Source organism: Nomascus leucogenys, chromosome 7b (assembly GCF_006542625.1).
Source record: "Nomascus leucogenys isolate Asia chromosome 7b, Asia_NLE_v1, whole genome shotgun sequence".
Taxonomy (NCBI): Eukaryota; Metazoa; Chordata; class Mammalia; order Primates; family Hylobatidae; genus Nomascus; species Nomascus leucogenys.
In genome coordinates, this window is record NC_044387.1 from 73,923,717 (window position 1) to 73,948,716 (window position 25,000).

General features: G+C 41.0%; 1 protein-coding gene across 9 annotated transcripts in view; it reads left to right on the plus strand.

Moving 5' to 3' along the window:
- Positions 1–25,000, plus strand: part of TRIM2 (tripartite motif containing 2) — a 132,949-nt gene that overhangs the window by 75,964 nt on the left and 31,985 nt on the right. For all 9 annotated transcript variants that reach the window (XM_030816245.1, XM_003257850.4, XM_030816246.1 and 6 more), the window contains exons 4-6: positions 14,946–15,097; positions 16,274–16,454; positions 17,279–18,002. In XM_030816245.1, coding sequence (XP_030672105.1) covers positions 14,946–15,097; positions 16,274–16,454; positions 17,279–18,002 — 1,057 coding nt within the window. The remainder of the gene's footprint in view (positions 1–14,945; positions 15,098–16,273; positions 16,455–17,278; positions 18,003–25,000) is intronic.

Below are 25,000 nucleotides of genomic sequence, written 5' to 3' on the forward strand. Positions count from 1 at the left end.
TGAGGCTCTCTGGAGATGTGACTTGATAGAGGAGTAAAGTCTTAGAAACATTAGGTTGTTTTGTTTTTAATGGGTTTTTTAGTTTTTGTTTTTGTTTCTGAGATGGAGTCTTGATCTGTCATCCAGGCTGGAGTGCAGTGGCACGATCATGGCTCACTGAATCCTCAACCTCCTGGCTTAAGCGATTTTCCCACCTCAGTCCCGTCCTCTGCCCCAGTATCTGGGACTATAGGTGCATGCCACCACGCCCAGCTAATTTTTGTATTTTCTGTAGAGACAGGGTCTCACTATGTTGCCAAGACTGGTCTCAAACTCCTGGGCTCAAGTGATTTGCCTGCCTTGGCCTCCCAAAGTGCTGAAATTACAGGTATGCGCCACTGTGCCCGGCCAAGCTAATATTTCTGTCATTATTTCTCATTCTACATGACAGCCCCTTCATATCCCAAATTTACACCAGTGTATATAGTAGGTCTCCTGATGTTTCTAAGGGCCAGACATGGTGGCTCATGCCTGTAATCCCAGCACTTTGGGAGGCTGCGGCAAGCCAATCGCTTGAGCCCAGGAGTTTGAGACCTGACTGGGCAACATAGCGAAACCCCACCTCTACCAAAAATAAAAAAATCAGCTGGGCATGATGGGGGTGCACCTGTAGTCCCAGCTACTCAGAAGCTGACGTAGGAGGATCCTGTGGGCCCAGATGTTGAGGCTGCAGTGAGCCATGATTGCGCCTCTGCGCTCCAACCTGGGCGACAGAGCAAGACTCTGTCTCACAAAAAAAAAAAAAATAAGAAAAAAATAAACGTTACCCCCATAAGTAAAGTGAGAATGTCATGAAATTCAGGCAACAGCCTATAGCTCAAGGAAGAGGCTAGAACACGGAGACAGCGGAGGTGAGGGTGGGACACAGGTGGGCCTGAAAAGATAGATGGGGAGAGATTGGGACCAGCTGTGAATATCATTAAGAACATGTTTGACGTTAATTTCTTACATTGCAAAAGCATCAAAGCCTTCTGAACAGGAGATAGGTATTTTATTGACATTTTGGAGGAATGGGGTGGCAGACACTAAAGGCTGGGAAACCAATTATGAGTTTACTGAATTGTCCAAATGAGAGATAAGAGGTGGAACTAGAATAGCATCAATGGGCCTGGGGAAGACAGCGTGAATTTCAGAGAAAAGAGTACTCTTTGACTCAAGAATCTGCCTCCCACAAATAAAAAGACATGTACCAAAGTCTGTTAAGCTAAGCTATTAGATCGTGAGAACCTTAGCAACTCAAATTAATCGTGTACTAGGTCACAAAGAAAATGCCACTATATTTTCCCATTGTGTAAACCAAGTTCCTGCCCTACAATGTACTAAAATTACATTAGTAACACGTGTTTATGGGGAAAAAACAAATCTCCTTTAAAAGTTAATAATTATTTAATCAAAGAAATAATAGAAAATAATAGAAATAATAGAAAATTGGACTATTTACAAAATATTGGAAGTGGAAACTTTTTCTATCCAATGTGTAGGGTCAAATCTCTACCCAGGAAATTTTATGGGTTTAAGTATTTTCCTTTATTTAAAAAGAATTCCAGCCTGGGCAACATAGTGAGTCCTCATCTCTACAAAAAAATCAAAACATGAGGCTGAGCACGGTGGTTCATACCTGTAATCTCAGCACTTTGCGAGGCCGAGACAGGTGGATCACCTGAGGTCAGAAGTTCGAGACCAGCCTGGCCAACATGGTAAAACTCTGTCTCTATTAAAAATACAAAAATTAGCTGGGTGTGGTGGCACATGCCTGTAGTCACAGCTACTCAGGAGGCTGAGGCAGGAGAATTGTTTGAACCTGGGAAGCAGAGATTGCAGTGAGCCAAGATCGTGCCACTGCACTCCAGCTTGGGCAACAGAGTGAGACTCTGTCTCAAAAAAAAAAAAAAAAAAAAAGGGTGGGGGCGGAGCAGGAGGATTGCTTGAGCCCAGAAGGTCAAGGCAGCAATGAGCTGTGATCATGCCAAAGTACTCCTGCTTGAGTGACAAAGCGAGACCCTGCCCCTACCCCTACACCCCCCAAAAAAGAATTCAACTCAAGTTAGAAAAAGAGTAATAAAATAAACATATGGAACAGACACAAAGAAAGAAAAGAACAGAAATATCTATACATAGTATAGTATGTTTATTAAATACATAGTATATATATTTCTGCGTTGTCGGAAAAGCTAGAAAGGTCTCCCATTTCATTTGTGATACGCTTATAACCCTGATACCAAAACCTAATGAAGATAGAACAAAAAGAAAATCATTAGTAGCTTAATTTATGACATTGGCTGTAAAATTATTAATTAAAATACCCCAGCAAATTCCTTTTTTTTTTTTTTTGCTGGGTCTCACTCTGTCACCAAGGCTAGAGTGCAGTGGCACTATCTATCATGGTTCACTGTAACCTCCAACTCCAGGGCTCAAGTGATACCCCTGCCTCAGCCTCCAGAGTAGCTGGGGCTACAGGAGCATGCTACCGTGTCTGGCTAATTCTTTAAGTTTTTGTTGAGACAAGGTCTTATGTTGCCCAGGCTGGTTGCAAACTCCTGGCCTCAAGGGATCCTCCCACCTGGACCTCCCAAAGTGCTAAGATTACAGGCATGAGCCACTATGTCCAGCCCCCCCAGCAAATTTTTTTTTTTTTTTTTTTTTTTTTGAGACGGACTCTCGCTCTGTTGCCCAGGCTGGAGTGCAGTGGCACAATCTTGGCTGACTACAAGCTCCGCCTCCCGGGTTCACGCCATTCTCTTGCCTCAGCCTCCCGAGTAGCTGGGACTACAGATGCCCGCCACCACACTCAGTTAACTTTTTGTATTTTTAGTAGAGACGGGGTTTCACCGTGTTAGCCAGAGTGGTCTCAATCTCCTGACCTCATGATCTGCCCGCCTCAGCCTCCCAAAATGCTGGGATTACAGGTGTGAGCCACCACGCCCAGCCTGCAAATTCTTAATATGTAAAAGCACTTACAAATTAAGAAAAATATGAGCATCATAAAAGAAAATGAGCAAACAACTCAGAAAATCCACAGAGGATATATAAATGCCTAAAAATCATATATGGAAAAATGTCAAGCTTCACAGATAATTCTTCTCAAATTAACTACAAATTTTTTAAAAGGTAGTAACCAGCCCTCTTGAGGGTATGTATGGTGAGACATTTTCATATGCTGTGGGTGGAAAGGTAAATTGCTCTTCAGAAAGTTTACGTCAATTTGACAAAATATAATGAGTGTTTTACACAACCTCTCATCTTTTAATCCAGTAATTCCACCAGTGGAAATATTTCTAAGGAAATAGCTAGAGCGGAAGATAAAGATAAAAAATTGGAAATAATCTAAATTTGCAACATTAGGGGACAAGAATGCTTGGCAAATTAGCAGCATGTGCCCTAAATCATTCTATTGCTTGATTATAGATTATAGAAGTTCACTGCTGCTGTTTTGAAACAGAAGTCTTCATTGCATATTCAAGCCAAATGCATGCAATGTTCCAGATAAATTGCTGCAGTTAGTTGCTGTGAGTAGATCTTTAAAAACAACCCAAGCATCTGAGGGTTAATAAAATAAATTCATTAACAATAAAGCAGGGTGCTGCCATCCCCACTGTCTGATGCTGATTGGCACGTGTGGATGAAAGCCTGTCATCAACTTTAAGTGCTATGACACTATCTGTCTTCTAATTAAACTGCCATGGTGCCATTGTTCAAATACAAAAGAAAAAGAAGAATAATGGTCAGTGATCTAACAGGTTCTTTGCACTTAAAGCAGACACTTGAACTCATGCCTCATGGTCCCCGGAACACAAATGATCATTAAACCCTGTTATTGGTTGCTTAGGCACCTGACTATCAAGGGTGTCAAAGGTACAAAGGAGAGGTCCTCATTAAGACTGCCCTGCCACTAACAAGTTTCCACTTCCACATCAGGATCAACTGTCAGTGCCCTTAAGAAGCCTCAGGGTTGGCTGCAAGGCCTTGACCATCTTTTTTGCATGTTAGGAATGCATAGGATCCTGCCAATCTCTTCTGGTGAGCATAAACGGTGACTATCCATCAACAGCAAGCTCATCCTGGCTTTTGGCCTGCCCACCCACCCCGGGCCACACCAGCATCATCTCACTGGAGATGGATGAAATGGATGAGCTCAGCAGAATTACACGCCCCGCACAATTAGCTCTCAGCTTGAACCAAAGCTGTCAGAACCGAAGCACGAGCCTTTGAAAATGACTAGCTATTGATACTTCAAAATCATTTCAGGGCCTTGGCTTCCCAAGACACAATTAAGATATTGAACTAGGAATAATAACCCAGGTCTGCTGTTGTCTCTTCAAAGCTGTGATCAATTTTTGTTTGTTTGTTTCTGAAGTAAAATTCAGGCTGGGCTTGGTGGCTCACTTTGGGAGGCCAAGGTGGGAGGATCACTTGAGGCCAGGAGTTTGAGACATGCCTGGGCAACAAAGTGAGACCCTTTCTCTACAAAAGTAAATAAATACATAAATACACGATAAAAAATAAAATTCACATCACATAAAATTTAATATTTCAACAATTTTATTTGTTTGTTTGTTTGTTTGTTTTCAGACAGGATCTCACTCTGTCACCCAGGCTGGTCTCAAATTCCTGGGCTTAAGCAATCTGCCTGCCTCAACTTCCCAGAGTGCTGGGATTACAGGTGTAAGGCACCGAGCCTGGCCTGTTTTTGTTTTTGTTTTGTTTTAATGTTTTTTTATTTTTAATTTTTTTTTAGAGACAAAAAAGTCTCACTCTGTCACCCAGGCTGGAGTGCAGTGGCATGCTCATGGCTCATGGCAGCCTCAACCTCCCAGGCTCAAGTGATCCTCCCACTTCAGCCTCCCGAGTAACTGGAACTATAGGCGCATGCCACCAACCTAATTTATTTTTTAAGAGATAGGGTTTTGCTGTGTTGCCCAGGCTGGTCTCGAACTCCTAGGCTCAAAGGATCCTCCTGCCTGGACCTCCCAAAGTGCTGGGATTACAGGAGTGAGCCACTGCATCACGTCTCAACCATTTAGAAAAGTACAACTAATGTGGTTTTTAGTATAGTCACAAAGTTGTGCAAACATCACCACTGTCTAAATTCCAGAACACATTCATCACCCCAAAAAGAAACCCCATGCCCATTAAGCAGTCACCTCCTACTCCCTCCTCCCACTAATCCCTGGCAACCATCAGCCTGCATTCTGTCTCTGGATTTGCCACTTATGGACATTTGATATAAATGGAATCATACAATATGTGAGTTTTAGAGTCTAGCTTCTATCAATTAGCATGTTTTCAAGGTTCATCCATGTTATGGTATATTAGTACTCTTTTTAATGGCTAAATAATATTCCATTATATAGATATACCACAATTTATTGACCCATTCATCAGTTGATGGACATTTGAGTTGTTTCCACTTTTTGGCTATTATGAATAATGCTGTTGTGAACATTCATGTACATGTTTTTGTGTAGACATATGCTTTCAGTTGTCCTGGGTATGTACCTAAAAGTGGAATTGCTGGACCATATGGTAATTCCATGTTTAACTTTTTAAGGAATCGTCAACTGTTTGTTTTTTTTTTGTTTTTTTTTTTTGAGACAGAGTCTTGCTCTTTTGCCAGGCTGGAGTGCAGTGGCAGAAACTTGGCTCACTGCAACTTCTGTCTCTCAGGTTCAAGCGATTCCCTTGCCTCAGCCTCCCAAGTAGCTGGGACTACAGGTATATGCCACCATGCCCCATGAATTTTTTGTATTTTTAGTAGAGATGGGGTTTCATCATCTTGGCCAGGATGGTCTTGATTTTTTTTTTTTTTTTTTTGAGACAGAGACTTGCTCTGCTGCCCAGGCTGGAGTGCAGTGGTGCGATCTCAACTCACTGCAGCCTCTCATCCCGGGTTCAAGAAATTCTCCTGCTTCAGACTCCTGAGTAGCTGGGATTACAGGTGATTGTCACCATGCCCAGCTAATTTTTGTATTTTTTTTTTTTTTTAGTAGAGACAGGGTTTCACCGTGTTGGCCAAGCAGGTCTTGAACTCCTGACCTCAGGTGATCTGCCCACTTCAGCCTCCCAAAGTGCCGGGATTACAGATGTAAGCCATTGCGCCCGGCCTGTTTTTTGTTTTTTGTTTTTTGTTTTAGACAGAGTCTCACTCTGTCACCCAGGCTGGAGTGCAATGACGTGATCTTGGTTTACTCCAACCTCTGCCTCCTGGGTTCAAGTGATTCTCCTGCCTCAGCCTCCTGAGTAGCTGGGATTACAGGCACCCACCACCATGCCTGGCTAGGTTTTTTTGTATTTTTAGTAGAGTTGGGGTTTCCGCCATGTTGGCCAGGCTGGTCTGGAATTCCTGGCCTCAAGTGATCTGCTGGCCTTGGCCTCCCAAAGTGCTGGGATTACAGGCATGAGCCACCATGCCCGGCCAGGAACCACCAACTATTTTCACAGTGGCTGCACCAGTTTACATTTCCACTAGCAAAGCATAAGGGTTATAATTTCTCAGCATCTTTACCAACCCTTATTATTATTTGACTTTTTGATCCTGACTTTTGATTCTAGTGAGTATGCAGTGGTATCTTGTTGCAGTTTTGATTTGCATTTGCCAAATGATTAACAATGCTGACCATATTTTCATGTGCTAATTGACCGTTTGTATATCTTCTTTGGAGAAAGTCTATTCAAGTCCTTTGCCCATTTTTGAATTGGGTTGTTTATCTTTTTGTTGTTGAGTTGTATAATTTTTAATATGTTCTGGATTGTTATACCCTTATCAGATATATGATTAGCAAATATTTTCTCCCATTTTGTGGGGTTTCTTTTCACTTTCTTATTAGTGTCCTTTGATTCAAAAATACTTTTAATTTAATGAAGTCTAATTTCTCTATTTTTTTCTTTTGTTGCTTGTGCTTTTGGTGTCATAGCTAAGAATCCATTGCTGATTCAATGTCATGAAAATTCACCCCGTTTCCTTCTAAGATTTTTATAGTTTTAGCTTACATTTAGGTCTTTTATGTATCTTGAGTTAATTTTTGTATGTGGTTTGAAGGAAGGGTTTAATTTCATTCTTGTACATGTGAATTTCCAGTTACCTCAGCATAGTATGTTGAAAAGGCTATTTTTCCCATTGAGTTTTGTTGACACCCTTGTCAAGAATCAATTGACCATAGATGTAAGGGCTTCTTTCTGTACTTTCCATTTTATTCCATTGATCTATAGATTCTATTTTATTCCATTGATCTACTGCCTATTCTTATGCCAGTACTACATTGTTTTGATTACTGTAGCATTATAGTCAGTTTTAAAATTGGTAACTATGAGTCCTCCAATTTTGTTCTTTTTCAAGATTGTTTTGGCTATTTAGTAGTTTTCAGTATTCAAGTCTTGCACTTCCTTGGTTAAATTTATTCCCAACTATGCTATATTCTTTTTGATAATATTGTAAATGGATTTCTTTTTTTAAATAGAGATAGGTCTCACTATATTGGCCAGCCTGACCTTGGGGCAAGCAATCCTCCTGCCTCAGCCTCCCAAAGTCCTGGGATTACAGGCATGAGCCACCATGCCTAGCTTGGCATTGTTTTCTTAATTTCACTTTTGGATTATTCATTGTTAGTGTTTAGAGATACAACTGATTTTTGTTTGTTAATCTTGTATCCTGCAACTTTGCTGAATTCATTTATTAGCTCTAATTGTGTGAATGTGTGTGTGTGTGTGTGTGTGTGTGTGTGTGTGTATTCTTTAGGATTTTCTGTATATAAGATCATGTCATCTCTGTATAGAGAAATTCTTAATTCTTCCTTTCCAATTTGGATGCATTTTATTTCTTTTTCTTGCCTAAATGCCCTGGTCAGCACCTTCAGTACATTGTTGACTAGAAGTGATAAGAGTGAATATCCTCTTGTTCTTGATTAAGTATGATGTTAGCTGTGGGTTTTTTGTAGATGCTCTTTATTAGGAGGAGGAAGTTCCCTTCTGTTTCTAGTTTGACATGAAGGAATGTTAGATTTTGTTAAATGCTTTTCCCACATTAATTGAGATGATAATGAGTTTTTTTCTTTCATTCTATTAATGTGATGTATTACATACAGTAATTTGTCTAGGTGAGCCACCCTTGCATTCCTGGGATAAATCCCACCTGCTCATGATGTATAATTTCTTTAATATACCACTGGATTCAGTTTGCTAGCATTTTATTAAGAATTTTTTCATCCATATTTATAAGGGCTATTGGTCTGTAATTTTCTTGTGGTATCTTTGGCTTTGGTATCAGGGAAATACTGGCCTAATAGAATAAGTTAGGAAGTATTACCCCTCAATTTCTTCTATTTTTTTAAAAGAGTTTAAGAAAGATTGATGTTAGTTCTTCTTAAAATATTTGGTTGAATTGACCAGTGAAGCCATCTGGTCCTGGGCTTTTCTATGTTGGAAGTTTCCTGATTATTGATTCAATCTCCTTACATATTATAGGTCTATTCAGACTTTGTATTTCTTCATGTCAGTTTTGGTAGTTTGTGTGTTTTTAGGAATTTGTCCGTTTCGTCTAAACTATTCAGTGTGTTGGCATAAAACTATCCACAGTATTCTGTTATAATCCTTTTTATTTCTATGATGTCAGTAGTAATTTCCACACCACTTTCCTTCCTGATTTTTATAATTTGAGTCTTCTCTCTCACTTCTCCAACACCACCCCTGCCACACACACACACACACACACACCACCCCCCACCCCCCTGCCACCTCACTCTCTCTCTCTCTCTGGTCAGTCTAACTAAAGTTTTATCTATTTTATAATATCCTTTCTGTCAATTATATACTATCCAACTTTTGTCTGAAGTCTATTTTGTCTGATATTAGAATAGCCACTCTATCTCCCTTTTGGTTACAGTTTGCATGAAATATTTTTTTCATTCTTTCACTTTCTTTTCTTTCTTTTCCTTTTTTTCTCTCTCTTTTTTTAGGAGATGGTCTTGCTCTGTTTCCCAGGCTGGAGTACAGTGGCATGATCATAGCTCACTACCGCCTCATAATCTTGGGTTCAATTGATATTCCTGCCTCAGCCTCCTGAGCAGCCAGGACTACAGGCACATGCCACTATGCTCAGCTAATTTTGGATTTTTTTTAATAGACAGGGTCTCTCACTATGTTTTTCAAGCTGGTCTTGACCTCCTGGACTCAGGCAATCCTGCTGCCTCTTTCTCCCAAAGTACTGGGATTACAGGCATGAGCCACCACATCTGGCCCATCCTGTCACTTTCAACCTATTTGAGTCTCTGGATCTAAAATTAGTCTCTTATAGAGAGCATATAGTTGGATTATGTTTTCAGTCCAATCTGCCAGTATCAGCCCTTTGACTGGAGAGTTTAATCCATTTAAATTAGTTAACTTAATTACTGGAAAGAAAGGCTTTCTTTCCTTTTGCCATTTACTATTCTTTTTCTGTATGGCATATCTTTTTGTTATTCTATTCCTCCATTACTGCCTTCTTTTATGTTTAATAGACATTTTCTAGTGTACTATTTTGATTCCCTTCTCATTTCTTTTACTATACATATTTTTATTTTTCTTTATTGTTTGCCCTGAGGGTTATAATTAACATTTTAGCTTATAACGATTTAATTCAAATTAATACCAACATGATTTCAATAGTATGTAAAATCCTTGCTTCTTTTAGCTTATATTTATATGTTGTATGCTCATCTACATAAGTTTGTAATTATAGATTATGCTGTTTTATGCAGTTTTATTTTATGTCATGTAGGAGTTAGAGACCAAAAATACGTTAATACTGATCTTTATATTTATCTATGTAGTTACTTTTACCTGTTTTCCTTATTTTTTCATGTGGACCCAAGTTACTTTGAAGTGTATCAAATTAGGTCAGCTTACAGGAATCCCTTTGGCATGACTTGTAGGGAAGTTATACTAGCAACAGATACTCAGTTTTTGTATTTCTGGTAATGTGTTAATTTTTCCTTCATGTTGGAAGGATAGTTTTGCCAGATAAAAAATTATTAGTTGTCAGGTTTATTTTTTTTTCAGCAGTTTGAATATGTTACCCCATTGATTTCTGGCCTCTGTAGTTTCTGATGAGCTATCTGCTATTAAAAAATCTACAGCCGGGCATGGTGGCTCACACCTGTAATCCCAATACTTTGGGAGGCTGAGGCAGGTGGGTCACCTGAGGTCAGGAGTTTGAGACCAGCCTGGCCAACAATGGTGAAACCTCGTCTCTACTAAAAATACAAAAATTAGCCAGGGATGGTGGTGCGCACCTGTAGTCCCAGCTACTCAGGAGGCTGAGACAGGAGAATTGCTTGAACTTGGGAGCTGGAGGTTGCAGTGAGCCGAGATTGAGCCACCGCACTCCAGCCTGGGTGACAGAGTGAGACTCATCTCAGAAAAAAGAAAAAAAAATCTGCTTATGGAATATTTCTTGTACAAGATAAGTCACCTCTCTCTTGCTGCTTTCAAGATTCTCTCTTTGTTTTTGTCTTTTTATGGTTTGGTTATACTGTTTCTTGGTTTGGATCTCTTTGAGTTTCCTGTTTGGAGTTTATTAAGTTTTTTGGATTTGTAGATTTGTGTCTTTTATCAAATTTGGGAAGTTTCCAGCCATTACTTTTGCAAATATTGTTTCTTTCCCTTTCTCTCTTCCTCTCCTCTGGGACTCTCATTAGGTATATTTGGTACACTTGATGGTGTCCCACGGGCCTCTTAGATTTTGTTACTTTTTCTTCCTTTTTTTTTTTTTCTGCCTCACAGACTGTATAATCTCAATAGCCCTATCTTCAAGTTAACCTTCTTCTTCCTGCTTGAATTTTCTGTGAAACTTTTCTAGTGAATTTTTCATTGCAGTTATATTTTTTAACCCTACAATATTTCTATTTGGCTTTTAAAAAAATAATTCCTATCTCTCTATTAATATTCTCCGTTTAGTGAGACATTGTTCTCATAGTTCTTTATATATGGTTTCCATTAGCTCTGTGAGCATACGTAAAGGAGTTAAAGTCAAGTAAGTCCAATCTGGGCTTCTTTAGGGAGAGTGCCTATTAATTTCTTTTATTCCTCTTTGTGAGCTTTGCCCTTTTTTGTGTGCTTCACTTTTTTCCAATGGAAACTGAACATTTAAAGTACTATATTGTGGCAACTCTGGAAATCAGAGTCTCCCCTCTCCCTAGGGTTTTTTGTTGATGATTATTATAGTTTTTGGCTGTTGTGGTTTGGTGACTTTTCTAAACTAATTATTTTATATTTTGTCATTCCCCACTTTTATTATCCAATGGAACTGATTTTGTAAAGTTTGTATTTTTTGTCATGTGTGGCTAATGTAGTCTGTTCCAGTAGATTAGCTACCAACCAGTGACATGACATAGATTTTCTTATGCAGCTCTTTTCAGTAACATCACTTCCCTGCAATCATTTAAAAATATGAATTAAAAAGAAGGATAATAGTAGTAATGGATTCTGATCTTTTTTCCTACATGAAGAACTCTGGTCTTGAGGATTTTTACATTTTCAGTGACTCTATATTATTTTGCATCCTTTTCTCTCTTCCAATGAGTGCTCTTTGTCATCTCGCTTCTTACACTGCTGGGGAACTTCAACTCAGACCACAAAATGCAACAAATATGGTATAGTATTTGCAACTTCTAAATGCAGTGTGCACACTGATTCCCAAGTAAAATTTGCCTTTGGACTAGACCCGTTCTAAACATGAGGCCATGCTCCCTTCTTCCAGTGAAGATGTGGGAACTCAATCCCAGGCTAGATTGGTCTGGGAAGAGTGCCAGTTGGATTGACTAAGCACTGTTAATGTGGCATATTCTCTCAGTCCATACACTTATATTCGCCCCAACACCCTAAACAACCTGAGGGAAGAAGTCTTTTCACATTCTATTTTTGGGCTGTCCTCTGGTACATATGACTGGCAGTGACAACCTGCTTTAAAGAGACCTCCTGAGCACTGACCATTAAGATGAAATATTAGTTATATATAGTCTAGAAATAAAATGTCTGGTAAAAGTAAACCACCTCTGGCTGAAGCTCAGCCTTCATAGGAACTATGTTTCACAAAACCCAGGGGATGAAATTTTTCTAAAGGAAATCTCAGAATTTAGTAGGGAATGCTCATTTATCCTGCCTTCTGCCAGCCCTTTGAAAAACAGGGAACCTCTTGGATTAAGAATTTTTTTCTAATAACAAGTAAAATATTTACGATATGGGGCTTATATATTGTTACCAAGCATTTGCTGACACTGCATATAGTTTTAGATCATTCTATTTCCTGAACACATGAAGGCAAGCAATATGATAAAATACACAAATGCAAACCAAAGTATAGTCTTCCCTCACTGGGGAAATCCCTTGGAAGTACCCCTTAGCTCATATTGCCCCTCAGCAAATAATTATTGAACAGCTTCTATAAGCTGTGCTTTCTGCTGGATTGTATCAGACTTGTACCAAAATAAGGTGCAAATGACCAGTATTATAGTCTTTCTGTGGGATATTTGAATTTTCATTTGAGTTTGTTTATTAAAACATATTTTAATGAGAAGCGTGAATACTTTTTTGCTTTTTGAAATAGGGTCTTGCTCTGATACCCAGGCTGGAGTGCAGTGGCACAATCATGGCTCACTGCGACCTCCAACTCCCAAGCTCAAACAATCCTCCCACCTCAGCCTCCCAAGTAGCTGGGACTACAGGCATATGCCACCACATCCAGTTAATTTTTAAAATTTTTTTGTAGAGACAGAGCTTTGCTGTGGTGCCCCAGCTGGTCTCAAACCCCTGGCCTCAAGTGATCCTCTCACCTTGGCCTTCCAAAGTGCTGGGATTACAGGCGTGAGCCACTGCACCCAGCTGAGAAATGTTTTTGAGCAGAGAATGCATAAAAGAAACTTCCAATTGATGTTTCAAGCCTGTTCCTAAAAGGCCTGCAGAGGAGCAAAGTACATGAAATTACATCTTTATATGACAAAAAAAAAGTGTCTTTCTAAACCTCTTACTTACTATGTACCTACCTGAAACTATGATAAATATGAAATTTAAAATTATCTTGGACATGGTTTGAATGACTTTTATCTGAATTTGGTTCACCAGAAAAGATTTTTTCCAAAACTCATGTAGTATGAGCAAGCTGAGTGCTTTATTCCTAGAAGAATCTTCTCCAGAAAGCACTATGTAACATAGTGAGTCTTAATGAGGAAGGAGGTGTCCCTTGGTTGGTCTCACACATGCCACCTGAATCATGGCTAAGAGCCTCCTCTCATTTGTTAATTCAGTAGTGTTATTGAATACCTACTAAATGTATGATATTAGCTAGGCTCTGGGTGGGAGAGTTCCTGGGCTTAGGAATTTAAAATCTTTTATTTCATGAATTGGATATAAATAAAATTGATTTGGTGACTGCCTCCACTTTGTGAAAATCCATCAAGCTACATTGAGATTTATGCCCTTTTCTGTACTGTGTTATATGTCAAGAAAAAGTTCCTCCTAAAAGTGCTTTGGGAATTGAAAACTGGAAGACATTATTTCCAGCTGAGAAAACAGGGTAATACCTCTACAAAGAAGCTAACTTTCTGGCTTTATATTACATTGTTACTGACAGTTCATCATTGTCAGGGTAAGATTTTTTTATTTTCAGATAAGCAGATGATGTCATCGTCATCATCATCATCATCATCATCCTCACAGCAGCTACTACATATTAAGAACTTATTACGTACCTAAGCCAGGTGCCATCTAACTTATTATGTACCAAAGCCAGGTGCCATACTAACCTACTTATTCTTCATAGTAGCCCTGTGAAGTAGGTTACTGTTACTGTCTCCATTTGACAGAGGCAGAAGTTGAGACACAGTGAGGCTGAAAATTTGTCCAAGGTCATTCAGCTAAATAAGTGGTGAAGCCAGGAGACAAACTGCTCAGTCCAGACTTCTTATTTGGATAAGTCTCTTAGCCAAACAGTAGCAGTTCTCAAAGTGTGGTCCAGGAACCCTTGTGGGTCCCAAGACGTTTTCAAGCAGTCTTCAAGGTCAATACTATATTCATAATCATATGAAGACATTATTTACTTTTTTCACTCTCATTCTCTCAAGAGTGTACAGTGGAATTTTCCACAGGCTATGTGATGTATGCCATCACAATGAACTCAATGCAGAAGTGGATACAAGTCTCCAGCCATCTTCTGTTAAGCCAGACGCTGCAGATATTTACAAAAAATGGAAAACAATACCGTTCTTCCCACAAATGTTTTTGTTTTTCACAATATATTTATTTTCATAAATTACATTATTCACATTAACATTTAATGGGCTTATTACTGCTTTTAATAAATTAAATACTTTAAAATTTTTATCAGTTCTAATTTTTAAAAATTTGATTAAATACTAATTTTAAAATTTTTTGTAGAGACAGAGTCTCGCTATATTTCCCAGGCTGGTCTTAAACTCCTGGCCTCAAGTAATCCTCCAGCCTTGGCCTCCCAAAGTGCTGGGATTATAGGCATAAGCCACTGCACCCAGCCTAGTTTCCATTTTTAATGTAAGAAATATCTATAAATATAACCCACATACACAAAAGCTCTTTTGGAGTCCTCAATAATCTTTAAAGATTATAACGGGGTCCTGATATAAAAATGTTTGAGCACCACAGCCCTATACTGTTCTGCCTTAGGGCAGTGGATACCCAAAAGCTGGTTTTATGGTTATAGAAGCAGCTTAGAAGTCAGCTCCATTTCTGAGACCTGTCACATAAAAATGTATCCTTCCTTTTCTCCTGTGAAGCTGGACTTAATAATGTTGACGTTCTGGGGTGGCTCTCATTTAATTATGAGAGACTGCAAGGCAAGTGCTTAGTGTAGAGTAAGCCCTCAACCCGTGACCCAGAACCAGGAACTTTTCTTGTGTCATCCACAGGTGATGGAATTTTACTGCCAGTCCTGTGAGACTGCCATGTGTCGGGAGTGCACGGAGGGGGAGCACGCGGAGCACCCCACAGTTCCACTCAAGGATGTGGTGGAACAGCACAAGGCCTCGCTCCAGGTCCAGCTGGATGCTGTCAACAAAAGGTGGGGGACCCATCTCCAAACCCCCAACTGGCTGCCTGTACTTGAGGCCTGGCCTCATGGCCTCTTGTCTAGGTACAACAGTAGGTTCATATTTCCCTTGAGATATCAAGCTTTGTGGGTAAATAAGTTCTTTTATCATGGACTTGTTGTCATAAACTAATGAGTGAGGAAGGCTGTCTTCTGCCTGTTAGTAGAACTCCAACCTCCTTATGTTATGAGTGGCATTTTTGTTTTAGTACCTAAGTATGATTACATGAATTAAAGTACACTCAAAGAAACTGCTCTCAGGAGAGTTCTGAAATTCATCCCTGAAACCAGGCTCTCTGAGGAGCCTTCCTTATCTGCTGTTCCTGACACACATACAGGCCATTTTGTTGGCTGTGATTGGCTCCTTTCTGTCTGAGCTCTGCAAAATGGTCTTGAGCAGTGATTGCTAATTTTCCTTGTTTTCTTGCTTCCAAGTTCCTTCTTTGGCACAGAAATGAAGGAACAGAGTAGCTGAGTGGTACATGAGAAAGACCAAAGAGAGGAAATGAGAAGCCAGCAGAAAAGCAGACAAAATAAATCTCTCCACTGATAGCTGTAGTGAGAAAAGTGTAGTTGTCCTGTAGTAATTCAAAGAACTTGGAAACTTATGAGAAGCTCTCAAGAAACTGAGTTTGAATAAGTGTTTTACGTGGCGAGGGGAAAAGATACAGCTATCTAGAATAGTGGTTCTCAGCCATTCGGCAATGCCTGGAGACATTTTTGGTGTCACAACTGTGTGTTGTGGCAGGGGATTGGGGAGAAGGAGGCAGGGCAGGGAGAGCTATTGGCATCTGGTAGAGGACAGGATGCTGTTAAACATCCTACAATGCACCAGATGGCCCCTGCAACAAAGAATTAACCTGGCCAGAATGGCTTTTAAGAGAGCTTCAAGTCTTTATACACTTAATTAATTATTAAAATTGGACAATTGACAGTAGATTGAAATTGACAATTTTGATTGTCTCTGAAGAGATGAAGTCTCTCCTCTCAAGGCAGTAATTATGTCATATCTTATTCTGTTCTCTGCTTATTGTTTTTTAAAGATGATGAAAGGCATAGAATTTTCTTAAACAAAATGTAGTGTTTAGATAGATTTTGGAATATTTCTGGGTTGAGGTTAAATAACAACCTTTAACAACTGTCCACCAGGCTCCCAGAAATAGATTCTGCTCTTCAGTTCATCTCGGAAATCATTCATCAGTTAACCAACCAAAAGGCCAGCATCGTGGATGACATTCATTCCACCTTTGATGAGCTCCAGAAGACTTTAAATGTGCGCAAGAGTGTGCTGCTTATGGAATTGGAGGTCAACTATGGCCTCAAACACAAAGTAAGACCAGAATCATTACAGATGTCCTAGAAGAGACATGATATCCAAGGGCACTAGCTTATTGTTTCCTAACAGCAACAAGGGGTCCTTAAGTGTCATCATTGTATAGTAAACTATAATTTTCACTGAATGTAATGTCCAGCTATTTTTTTCCCTATTTTCAGCAAAATTCGGTGACTGTGACTTTAAGTACTAGTTTATAATTTGACAAGAGGCAAGGTTGAATATAATGAATGCTTTTAGGGTTTAGAGTTAAACTGGATTGTTTTCATTCCTCAATTATAACGTGAAATAGTCTCTTAATTGCTCTCTCACCCACACCAACCTGTTAGTCAGCTTCAAAATGAACCCTGACTGCAGCCTTTGTTTAACTCTGCGTGTCTGTTCACAAAACAGGGATGAAAAACGTCTGATGTTCAGGTGTGGAGAGTTTTCATTTGTTTACTTCCTGTTCCTTTAGGTGGTGATGGACATGGGGACATGGGGAAAGATCCTGAATAATGAATATTTCAGATGTCAGGCATAGCAATTAGTTTGCTATGCTCTTGGTAGTGACCTTTCTGTTTTCCCCTCTCCAAAACACATGAGCCAAGAAATACATGTGTGGAAGAGAGGGTGAGGCGGAAGGGAAACCTCGAGAAGGTACTGGGAATGCAGTTTAGGACTTTGCGGTAGCACTGGGTTCCCTGGGTTGACAAACACCACTTGCTCAGAGCCACCTGCGTGGGCAGGTGTAGTGTCTCCTCCTCTCCGGGGGAGGGCACTGCCCCGGGCTAGGCCCCGCCCTGTGGGACGAGCTCACCATTCCTCCGGTTTTCCCGCAGGTCCTCCAGTCGCAGCTGGATACTCTGCTCCAGGGGCAGGAGAGCATTAAGAGCTGCAGCAACTTCACAGCGCAGGCCCTCAACCATGGCACGGAGACCGAGGTCCTGCTGGTGAAGAAGCAGATGAGCGAGAAGCTGAACGAGCTGGCCGACCAGGACTTCCCCTTGCACCCGCGGGAGAACGACCAGCTGGATTTCATCGTGGAAACCGAGGGGCTGAAGAAGTCCATCCACAACCTCGGGACGATCTTAACCACCAACGCCGTTGCCTCAGAGACGGTGGCCACGGGCGAGGGGCTGCGGCAGACCATCATCGGGCAGCCGATGTCCGTCACCATCACCACCAAGGACAAAGACGGTGAGCTGTGCAAAACCGGCAACGCCTACCTCACCGCCGAACTGAGCACCCCCGACGGGAGCGTGGCAGACGGGGAGATCCTAGACAACAAGAACGGCACCTATGAATTTTTGTACACTGTCCAGAAGGAAGGGGACTTTACCCTGTCTCTGAGACTCTATGACCAGCACATCCGAGGCAGCCCGTTTAAGCTGAAAGTGATCCGATCCGCTGATGTGTCTCCCACCACCGAAGGCGTGAAGAGGCGTGTTAAGTCCCCGGGGAGCGGCCACGTCAAGCAGAAAGCTGTGAAAAGACCCGCAAGCATGTACAGCACTGGAAAACGAAAAGAGAATCCCATCGAAGACGATTTGATCTTTCGAGTGGGTAAGGAGAGGGCTTCTGTGCCCGACGCCTGAGCTGGCACTGGTTAAGGGGTAACTGGGCACGTGTCATTGCAAATAGCAACACTGCAGCCCAGAACTCTACCTGCAGGTGTTGGGAGATGTACTGCTATAAAATTTGATATATTTTGTTAGTCGAGCTTATGCAGTCTCCTCCAGAGATGATATTTCCTTCTCCTCCGCCTCTAGTCTCCTCCCTACTCCCTCCTTTCTCTTCTTCCTCTTCCTTAAGACACAAGTGCTGCACATTCATTGTAGGAAATTACAACCTGAAAATAAGCAAAAAGAGAAATAGAAAAATTATAGCACCCGTAATCTGAAAATCTTAAAGGAAAAATTGGCAATCCTCCCCCCAACCCCCACCACCAACGCCCCTCTTCCCTGGGAGGGTCTTTTGTGCCAGAGCTGAGGCTGTACGGTTGGCAGAGCGTGTGGTGCCTGCATGTCACTGCTTCTGCATTGCAGGAGGGAGGGGATGTGTGCATTGCAAGTTGCAACCACCTCCAGCTGTGTATAGCTGGAGAGCAGCCCCAAGGAGAGGAGGAGGGGTGGAAACTTGGAGAAAGAATGGGGTTGGGGCGGGGTTGGGGTGGAAGCAAGAAGGTGCCAGATGAGCCAAGAGAGTTAGGAATGCAAATAGCCCTTCCCTCGTCTGATTTCTGGTCTCTCTCTTTTTAAACTTTCAGTATTCTCAGTAGAAAGCAACTAAATGTAAACAGCAAAGGGCTTGATAATTCTTAAAGGGAAAAAAGTCTGCATTTTAGTTAGCTTCAAAAAGTAGCTGCAGCAGACTTCCCTTCCTCCCTCTTTCATCTAACAATGCAGTACCTCTGAAAGGGTGCTGCACTGTATATTAGCTGGCACATGTAGAAAAACAATTCTATGGTTCAAATACATTGGGGAAACCTTAGGCTAAATGAAGGAAGTGGACTTTTTTAAATTGCAGTACTTCTTAAAACCTTTGGAATCTGCTGATGTGCATTGTAGGTCTCTGAGGCAGGAGAGGGATAGATAACAGGCAGCACATTCCAAACTTCCAACCATAGAACTTTTTCCATGGAACATCTTGGGAAATGAAGGCTCTGTGGAACATTCTTGGGCAGAGCTGCTCAATGTTAATGCTTCAGGCTGAATCTTCGCAACGATTGTGATATGATATGTAACTTGTCTGTTCAGAGCATGGAAGCCCTCATACATTCACAGCCAGATGTGTGAAATGGGTGCAGGGGTTGTTGATTCTCCACCAGAGCAGAGTGGACGAGCTTGGGTGGATGCAGGACTGGGAGGCGCCCAGGTCTGCCACTCCGGTTCAGCCGCTTACTTGAGCCTTGGGCAAATCTTTCAGCTTCCCTGTACTTCAACTTCTATGTCCATGAAATGAAAATGCAAAAATATCTGCTTATCGGAACTATTCTAAGTTCCAAGCTGAATGCCTGACATGTAGGAGGAGCTAAATGAATGAGAGCTATTGTTTTTGTATGTATAATTGTTAAGGCTTTTAGATTATCCCTACTACCTTTTCTTTTCAAAAAACTTGCTGGCTCCCCACTGAGCTCTTGCATTACAAACAAATTCATTTTCCCATTTAAACCTCCACCCCCCCGCACCTCTCACAAAGTGACCCCAGTCTACTCCCCTAGGCCATGTGCAGTGAAAGACTCAGAACTGGAACTGGGCAGATCTGGGTTGGAATCTTGATTCTTCTCACCAGCTGGGCAACTGGCTTACTTACCCTTTTTGAACAGTGTTTTCTCCTCTGTAAAACAAAGGGAATGAAATATTACCTAAATCTTAAGGTTGCTGTTGGGGGTGAAATGAGAGAATTCTTGTAATTTGCCTGGCATGTGCCTGAGTACAGCAAGAGCTCAATTAATGGTAGCTAAGATTTTACTCTTGTTATTCATCATTATCATCGTCATCATCATCTCTGATACCCACTTGAGGAAAGAGACATGTCTTTCAGGGGTTTCCTGTACTCAAACTGTATTGGTTTTGAGCCTCCAGCTCCCACCCCAGGGACAAGGGGTATATCTTCTCCCCTCCTACCTATTGAGAAATGCAGCCATAGTGATGTATTGGCACTGCTGGAAAGGTGTTTAAATGTGTAAACATTTGTAAAGAACTTAGAACAGTGCCTGGCATGCAGCACGATGTCTGAGTTTATCAGTGAAGTAAAGATGCTGTCTTAGTTTGCTAAGGCTGCTGTAACAAAATTCCACAGTCTGAGTGACTTAAATGACAGACATTTATTTTCTCACGGTTCTGAAAAACTGGAACTGTTTTAGAGTTAGAAGTCCAAAATCCAGGTGCTGGGAGGGTGGGTTTCCTCTGAGGCCTCTGTCCTTGCAGCTGGCCACCTTCTTGCCTCTTTGTCCTCACATAGTCATCCCTTTGTGGCTCAGCCCCTACTATCTCTTCCTCTTCTTAGAAGAACACCAATCATACTGAATTAGGGCCCTGCTTTAACAGCCTCATTTTAATTTAATCACCCCTTCAAAGACCTAATCTCCAAATATATATATATTCATGGTGTACAACATGATGTTTTGATATATGTATACCTTATTGAATGGCTAAATCAGGCTAACATATGCATTACCTCACATATTTATCATTTTTTTTATAGCGAGAACACTTACAATCCACTCTTTCAGCAACTTTCAAGTGTATATAATATATATTTTTTTCTTGTTATTGAAACAGGGCCTTCTCTGTTGGCCAGGCTGGAGTACAGTAGTGTGATCATGGCTCATTGTAGCCTCTACCTCCTGGTCTCAGGTGATCCTCCCACCTCAGCCTCCCAAGTAGCAGGGACCACAGTTGCATGTCACCAAGCCCAGCTAATTTTTGTTTTTGTTCATTTTAGGGGTTGGGTCTCGCCATGTTGCCCAGGCTGGTCTCAAACTCCTGGGCTCAAACAGTTTGCCCATCTCAGCCTCCCAAAGTGCTGGGATTACCGGCGTAAGCCACCATGTCTAGCCATAATATATTAACTACAGTCACCATGATTTACAATAGTCTCTTGAACTTATGCCTCTTATTTAACTAAATTTTTCTGTCTTTTGATCAACATCTCTCCAGTCCTTTTACCCCCACCCTCCCCAGCCTCTGGTATCCATCATTTTACTGTCTGTTGCTATGAATTCAACATCTTTAGATTCCTCATATAAGTGAGATCATGTATTATTTGTCTTTCTGTGCCTGGCGTAATGCCCTCCAGGTTCACCCATATTGTCACAAATGACAGGATTTCCTTTCTTTTTGAGGCTGAATAGTATTCCATTGTGTGTGTGTATATATATATATATATATATATATACACACACACCACATTTTCTTTATCTATTCATTTGTTGATGGACACTTAGGTTGATTCCATATCTTGGCTATTGTGAACAGTGCTGCAGTGAAACATGAGGATGCAGATCTCTTTGACATCCTGACTTCATTTTCTTTGGCTATGTTAGATACAGTGAGTTCTAGATTTCTTTTCAAAGAATCAGTATGTCAGTATGTTCAGTTCTTTGTCCTCCATTTTAAAGTTTAACTTCCTTGTAGTTTCAGTAAACAACTTTTTCCATCAGTTTTAATCGGTAGTTCACATCTGTTCCCCTGGTCACCTGCTCCGTCCTGACTCATCCCGATCACTTGCTTTGACCCAAGTCACCCCTGGTCACCTGCTCTGACCTAAGTCACCTCTAGTTACCTGTTCCTAACGGTCCTTCCCGCCAAACTACTAATCCCACCACTCTGGCTCATACCCCTACTCTTTAAAATAGCCAATCAGAATTAGCTTAGACTGTGTGGTCCAACACTAGTCAATAGGGGAACGACACAGCAGTGGGAGCTACCTGCGTCAGGAATAAGAATCCCTTCCCCTCCCTTGTCCAGGTGTGTTCTCACCATTACTCCATTTGCAAGTTGCACCCTTCTATAGAAGTAAAAATTGCCTTGCTGAGAAAATTAAATTTATGTTTGAGTGCTATTTCTTTGCAACACCGAAAATTTCTTTCTAACAGATATATACCCAGTACTGGGATTGCTGGTTCATATGATAGTTGTATTTTTAATTTTTTGAAGAACTTCCATACTGTTTTCCATAATGGCTGTACTAAGTTACATTCCCACCAACCTGTGCCAGGGTTCACTGTCTCCACATCTCTGCCAGCACTTGATATCTTTTGTCTTTTTTTTGAGACAGAGTCTCGCTCTGTTTCTCCAGGCTGGAGTACAATGGCGAGATCATGGCCATTGGCAATATCAAACAGCACTGGCCTAAGAACTTGGCTTTTCAACGTCCGTACCTTTGACTACAAATCAGTAGAGTTTATGTTATCATTAAAAGAGTTCAACTTTTGGCTGTACGCAGTGGCTCATGCCTGTAATCCTAGCACTTTGGGAGGCTGTGGCAGGCGGACCACCTGAGGTCAGCAGTTTGAGACCAGCTTGGCCAACATGGTGAAGCCCTGTCTCTACTAAAAAAAAAAATATATATATATATAAAAATCAGCCACGCATGGTGGCACGCACCTGTAATCCCAGCTACCTGGGAGGCTGAGGCAGGAGAATCGCTGGAACCCAGGAGGCGGAGATTGCAGTGAGCCAAGATCTTGCCACTGTACTCTAGCCTAGGTGACAGAGTAAGATTCTGTCTCAAAAAAAAAAAAAGAGTTCAACTTTCTTCTACAATTATGCCTTTGTGCTGTTAGGTATGTGATAACCGAACATGTATGAATTGAATAATATTTTGTGCATGTGTTGAAGCCTGCCACATGTAATCCAGAAATCATTCAAAGCCAATCACATACGCATGTGAGATGGCAATGGTGATTCTGCTTTTCAGCCAGTAACATACATACTAAGCTTTTTGTAGCATTAATTTTATGCTTAAAGATACATCATTTCATAAAACATGTATTGGTGTTTATACAACAACCCTAAATACATGTATTAATTTTATAGATTCATGACATTCATCATTTTCTGGGCAATACCTTTATATTTTTTGGGGTAATTTCAACTCAGATTTTCATCTTTGCCGATTCATTATCCAGCCCTCTAGTTGGATGTGACTGCTGTTTGAGTACCTTCTATGCTAGGTTGTCCTTATAAAAGACGATGAGATGCTTACTCTGATCTAGAGGAGGCCACAGTTTAGAAGGGGACAGACATGTAAAAGATGGAGTGCCTTCAGTATAAATCAAGGCACAGAAGTCAGGATGGTGTGGGGAGGAGGCTGGCATGTGGAAGGAAGTTAAGGAAGGTTCCTAGAGATGACTTTTTTTTCTTTCTTTTTTTTTTTTTTGAGACAGTGTCTTGCTGTGTTGCCCAGGCTGAAGTGCAGTGGCACAATCTCAGCTCACTTCAGTCTCCACCTCCTGGGTTCAAGTGATTCTCTTGCCTCAGCCTCCCAAGTAGCTGGGGCTACAGGCATGCACCACCACGCCTGGCTAATTTTTGTATTTTCAGTAGAGATGGGGTTTCACCATGTTGGCCAGGCTCATCTTGAACTCCTGGCCTCAAGTGATCTGCCCGCCTTGGCCTCCTAAAGTGCTGGGATTACAGGCATGAGCCACCATGCCTGGCCCCTTGAGATGACATTTAAATTTAAGCTGGGTTTGAAAGAGAAATAATTTATCAGCTGGAAGGAGGAAAAGAGTGTTTTAGAGGAAGGGAAAGCAGGTACAAAGGCATGAAAGTGAGAAACTGAGTAGTTTGAGGGACTGTAAATGATTCCATTATCTTGGACCATCAAATGAAATGAGATACAAGCAGAGAGGAGGTTGTTTCCTTGTTAAGGAGCTGAGACTTTGTTCTCTGAACCTGTGTTCCTCAAAGTGTGGTCCATAAACCACATGCACGAGAATTCCTTGAAGTGCCTGGTATAATTTAAAATTTCTGAATTCCAAACTGCACTTACAGAATTAGAATCTCTTGAGATGGACCAAGGATCTGCATTCTGCAAGCTCCAGTGCTACTTATGCACACTAAGGTTTGGAAACCATAGTTATTATATAGGTAGTGAGAAGGCTTTGAATGGTGTAATGTAGTGTAGTGACTTACTAAGATATTTACTTTCCAGAGAACCTGGAGGCATTATAGGAGATCTGTTGGAAATGTTTCCCAGGAAGCAGGGAGATGATTAAGAAGCTTTTGCAGTAGTCCACATGAGCTATTATAAGAGCCAGGATTAAGAGTGATGTGATGGGGTAGAGAGAAAACAGCATGTTTATAAAATGCTTTGGAAGGAGAGAGAAATTTGGTGAACAATTTAAACTCCCAGCTGTTAGACTTGAGTGCTGTAGGGAAGTGATGCAGTAGAGTAGATAGTTAAGGCTGTGAAGCTAGACTGCCCGAACACTGCTACTTTTCTATCTGTGCAATTTTTGGTAAGTTGCTTAGCCTCTCAGTGCCTCGGTTTCCTTTATAAAGTTACAAAGTTTCCTTTGTTTTGAGAATTAAATTACTTAACACCAAAAAAAGCTTGGAACAATGCCTGGTATTAAATAGTGTCCAATACATTTTAGAGAGGCAAAGTAGGTAGTACTAGTTAGCATATTCATAGTTGTAGTCTGGAAGTAATAGTTAACATAAATAGAAATATGGTAGATAAAGAGCTTGTCTCAGTCCATTTTCTGTTGCTGTAACAGAATACCTGAGACTGGGTAATTTATAAAGGAAAGAAGTGTATTTGGCTCATGGTTCTGGAGGCTGTGAAGTCCAGAGGCATGGTGGCAGCTTCTGGCTAGGGCTTTTGTACTGCATCATAATATGGTGGAAAAGCTGAAGGATAAGTGAGCAAATGCAAAAGAGACCACAAGAGCAAGCTCAGCTCCCTTTTAAAACAACTCATTCTTGTGAGAACTCACCCCTCCAAAATGGTATTGATCTATTCATGAGGGCTCTGCCCTCACAACACAATAACCCCTTAAAAGCCTCACCTCTCAACACTACCACATTGGGAATTAAGGTTCTAATAAT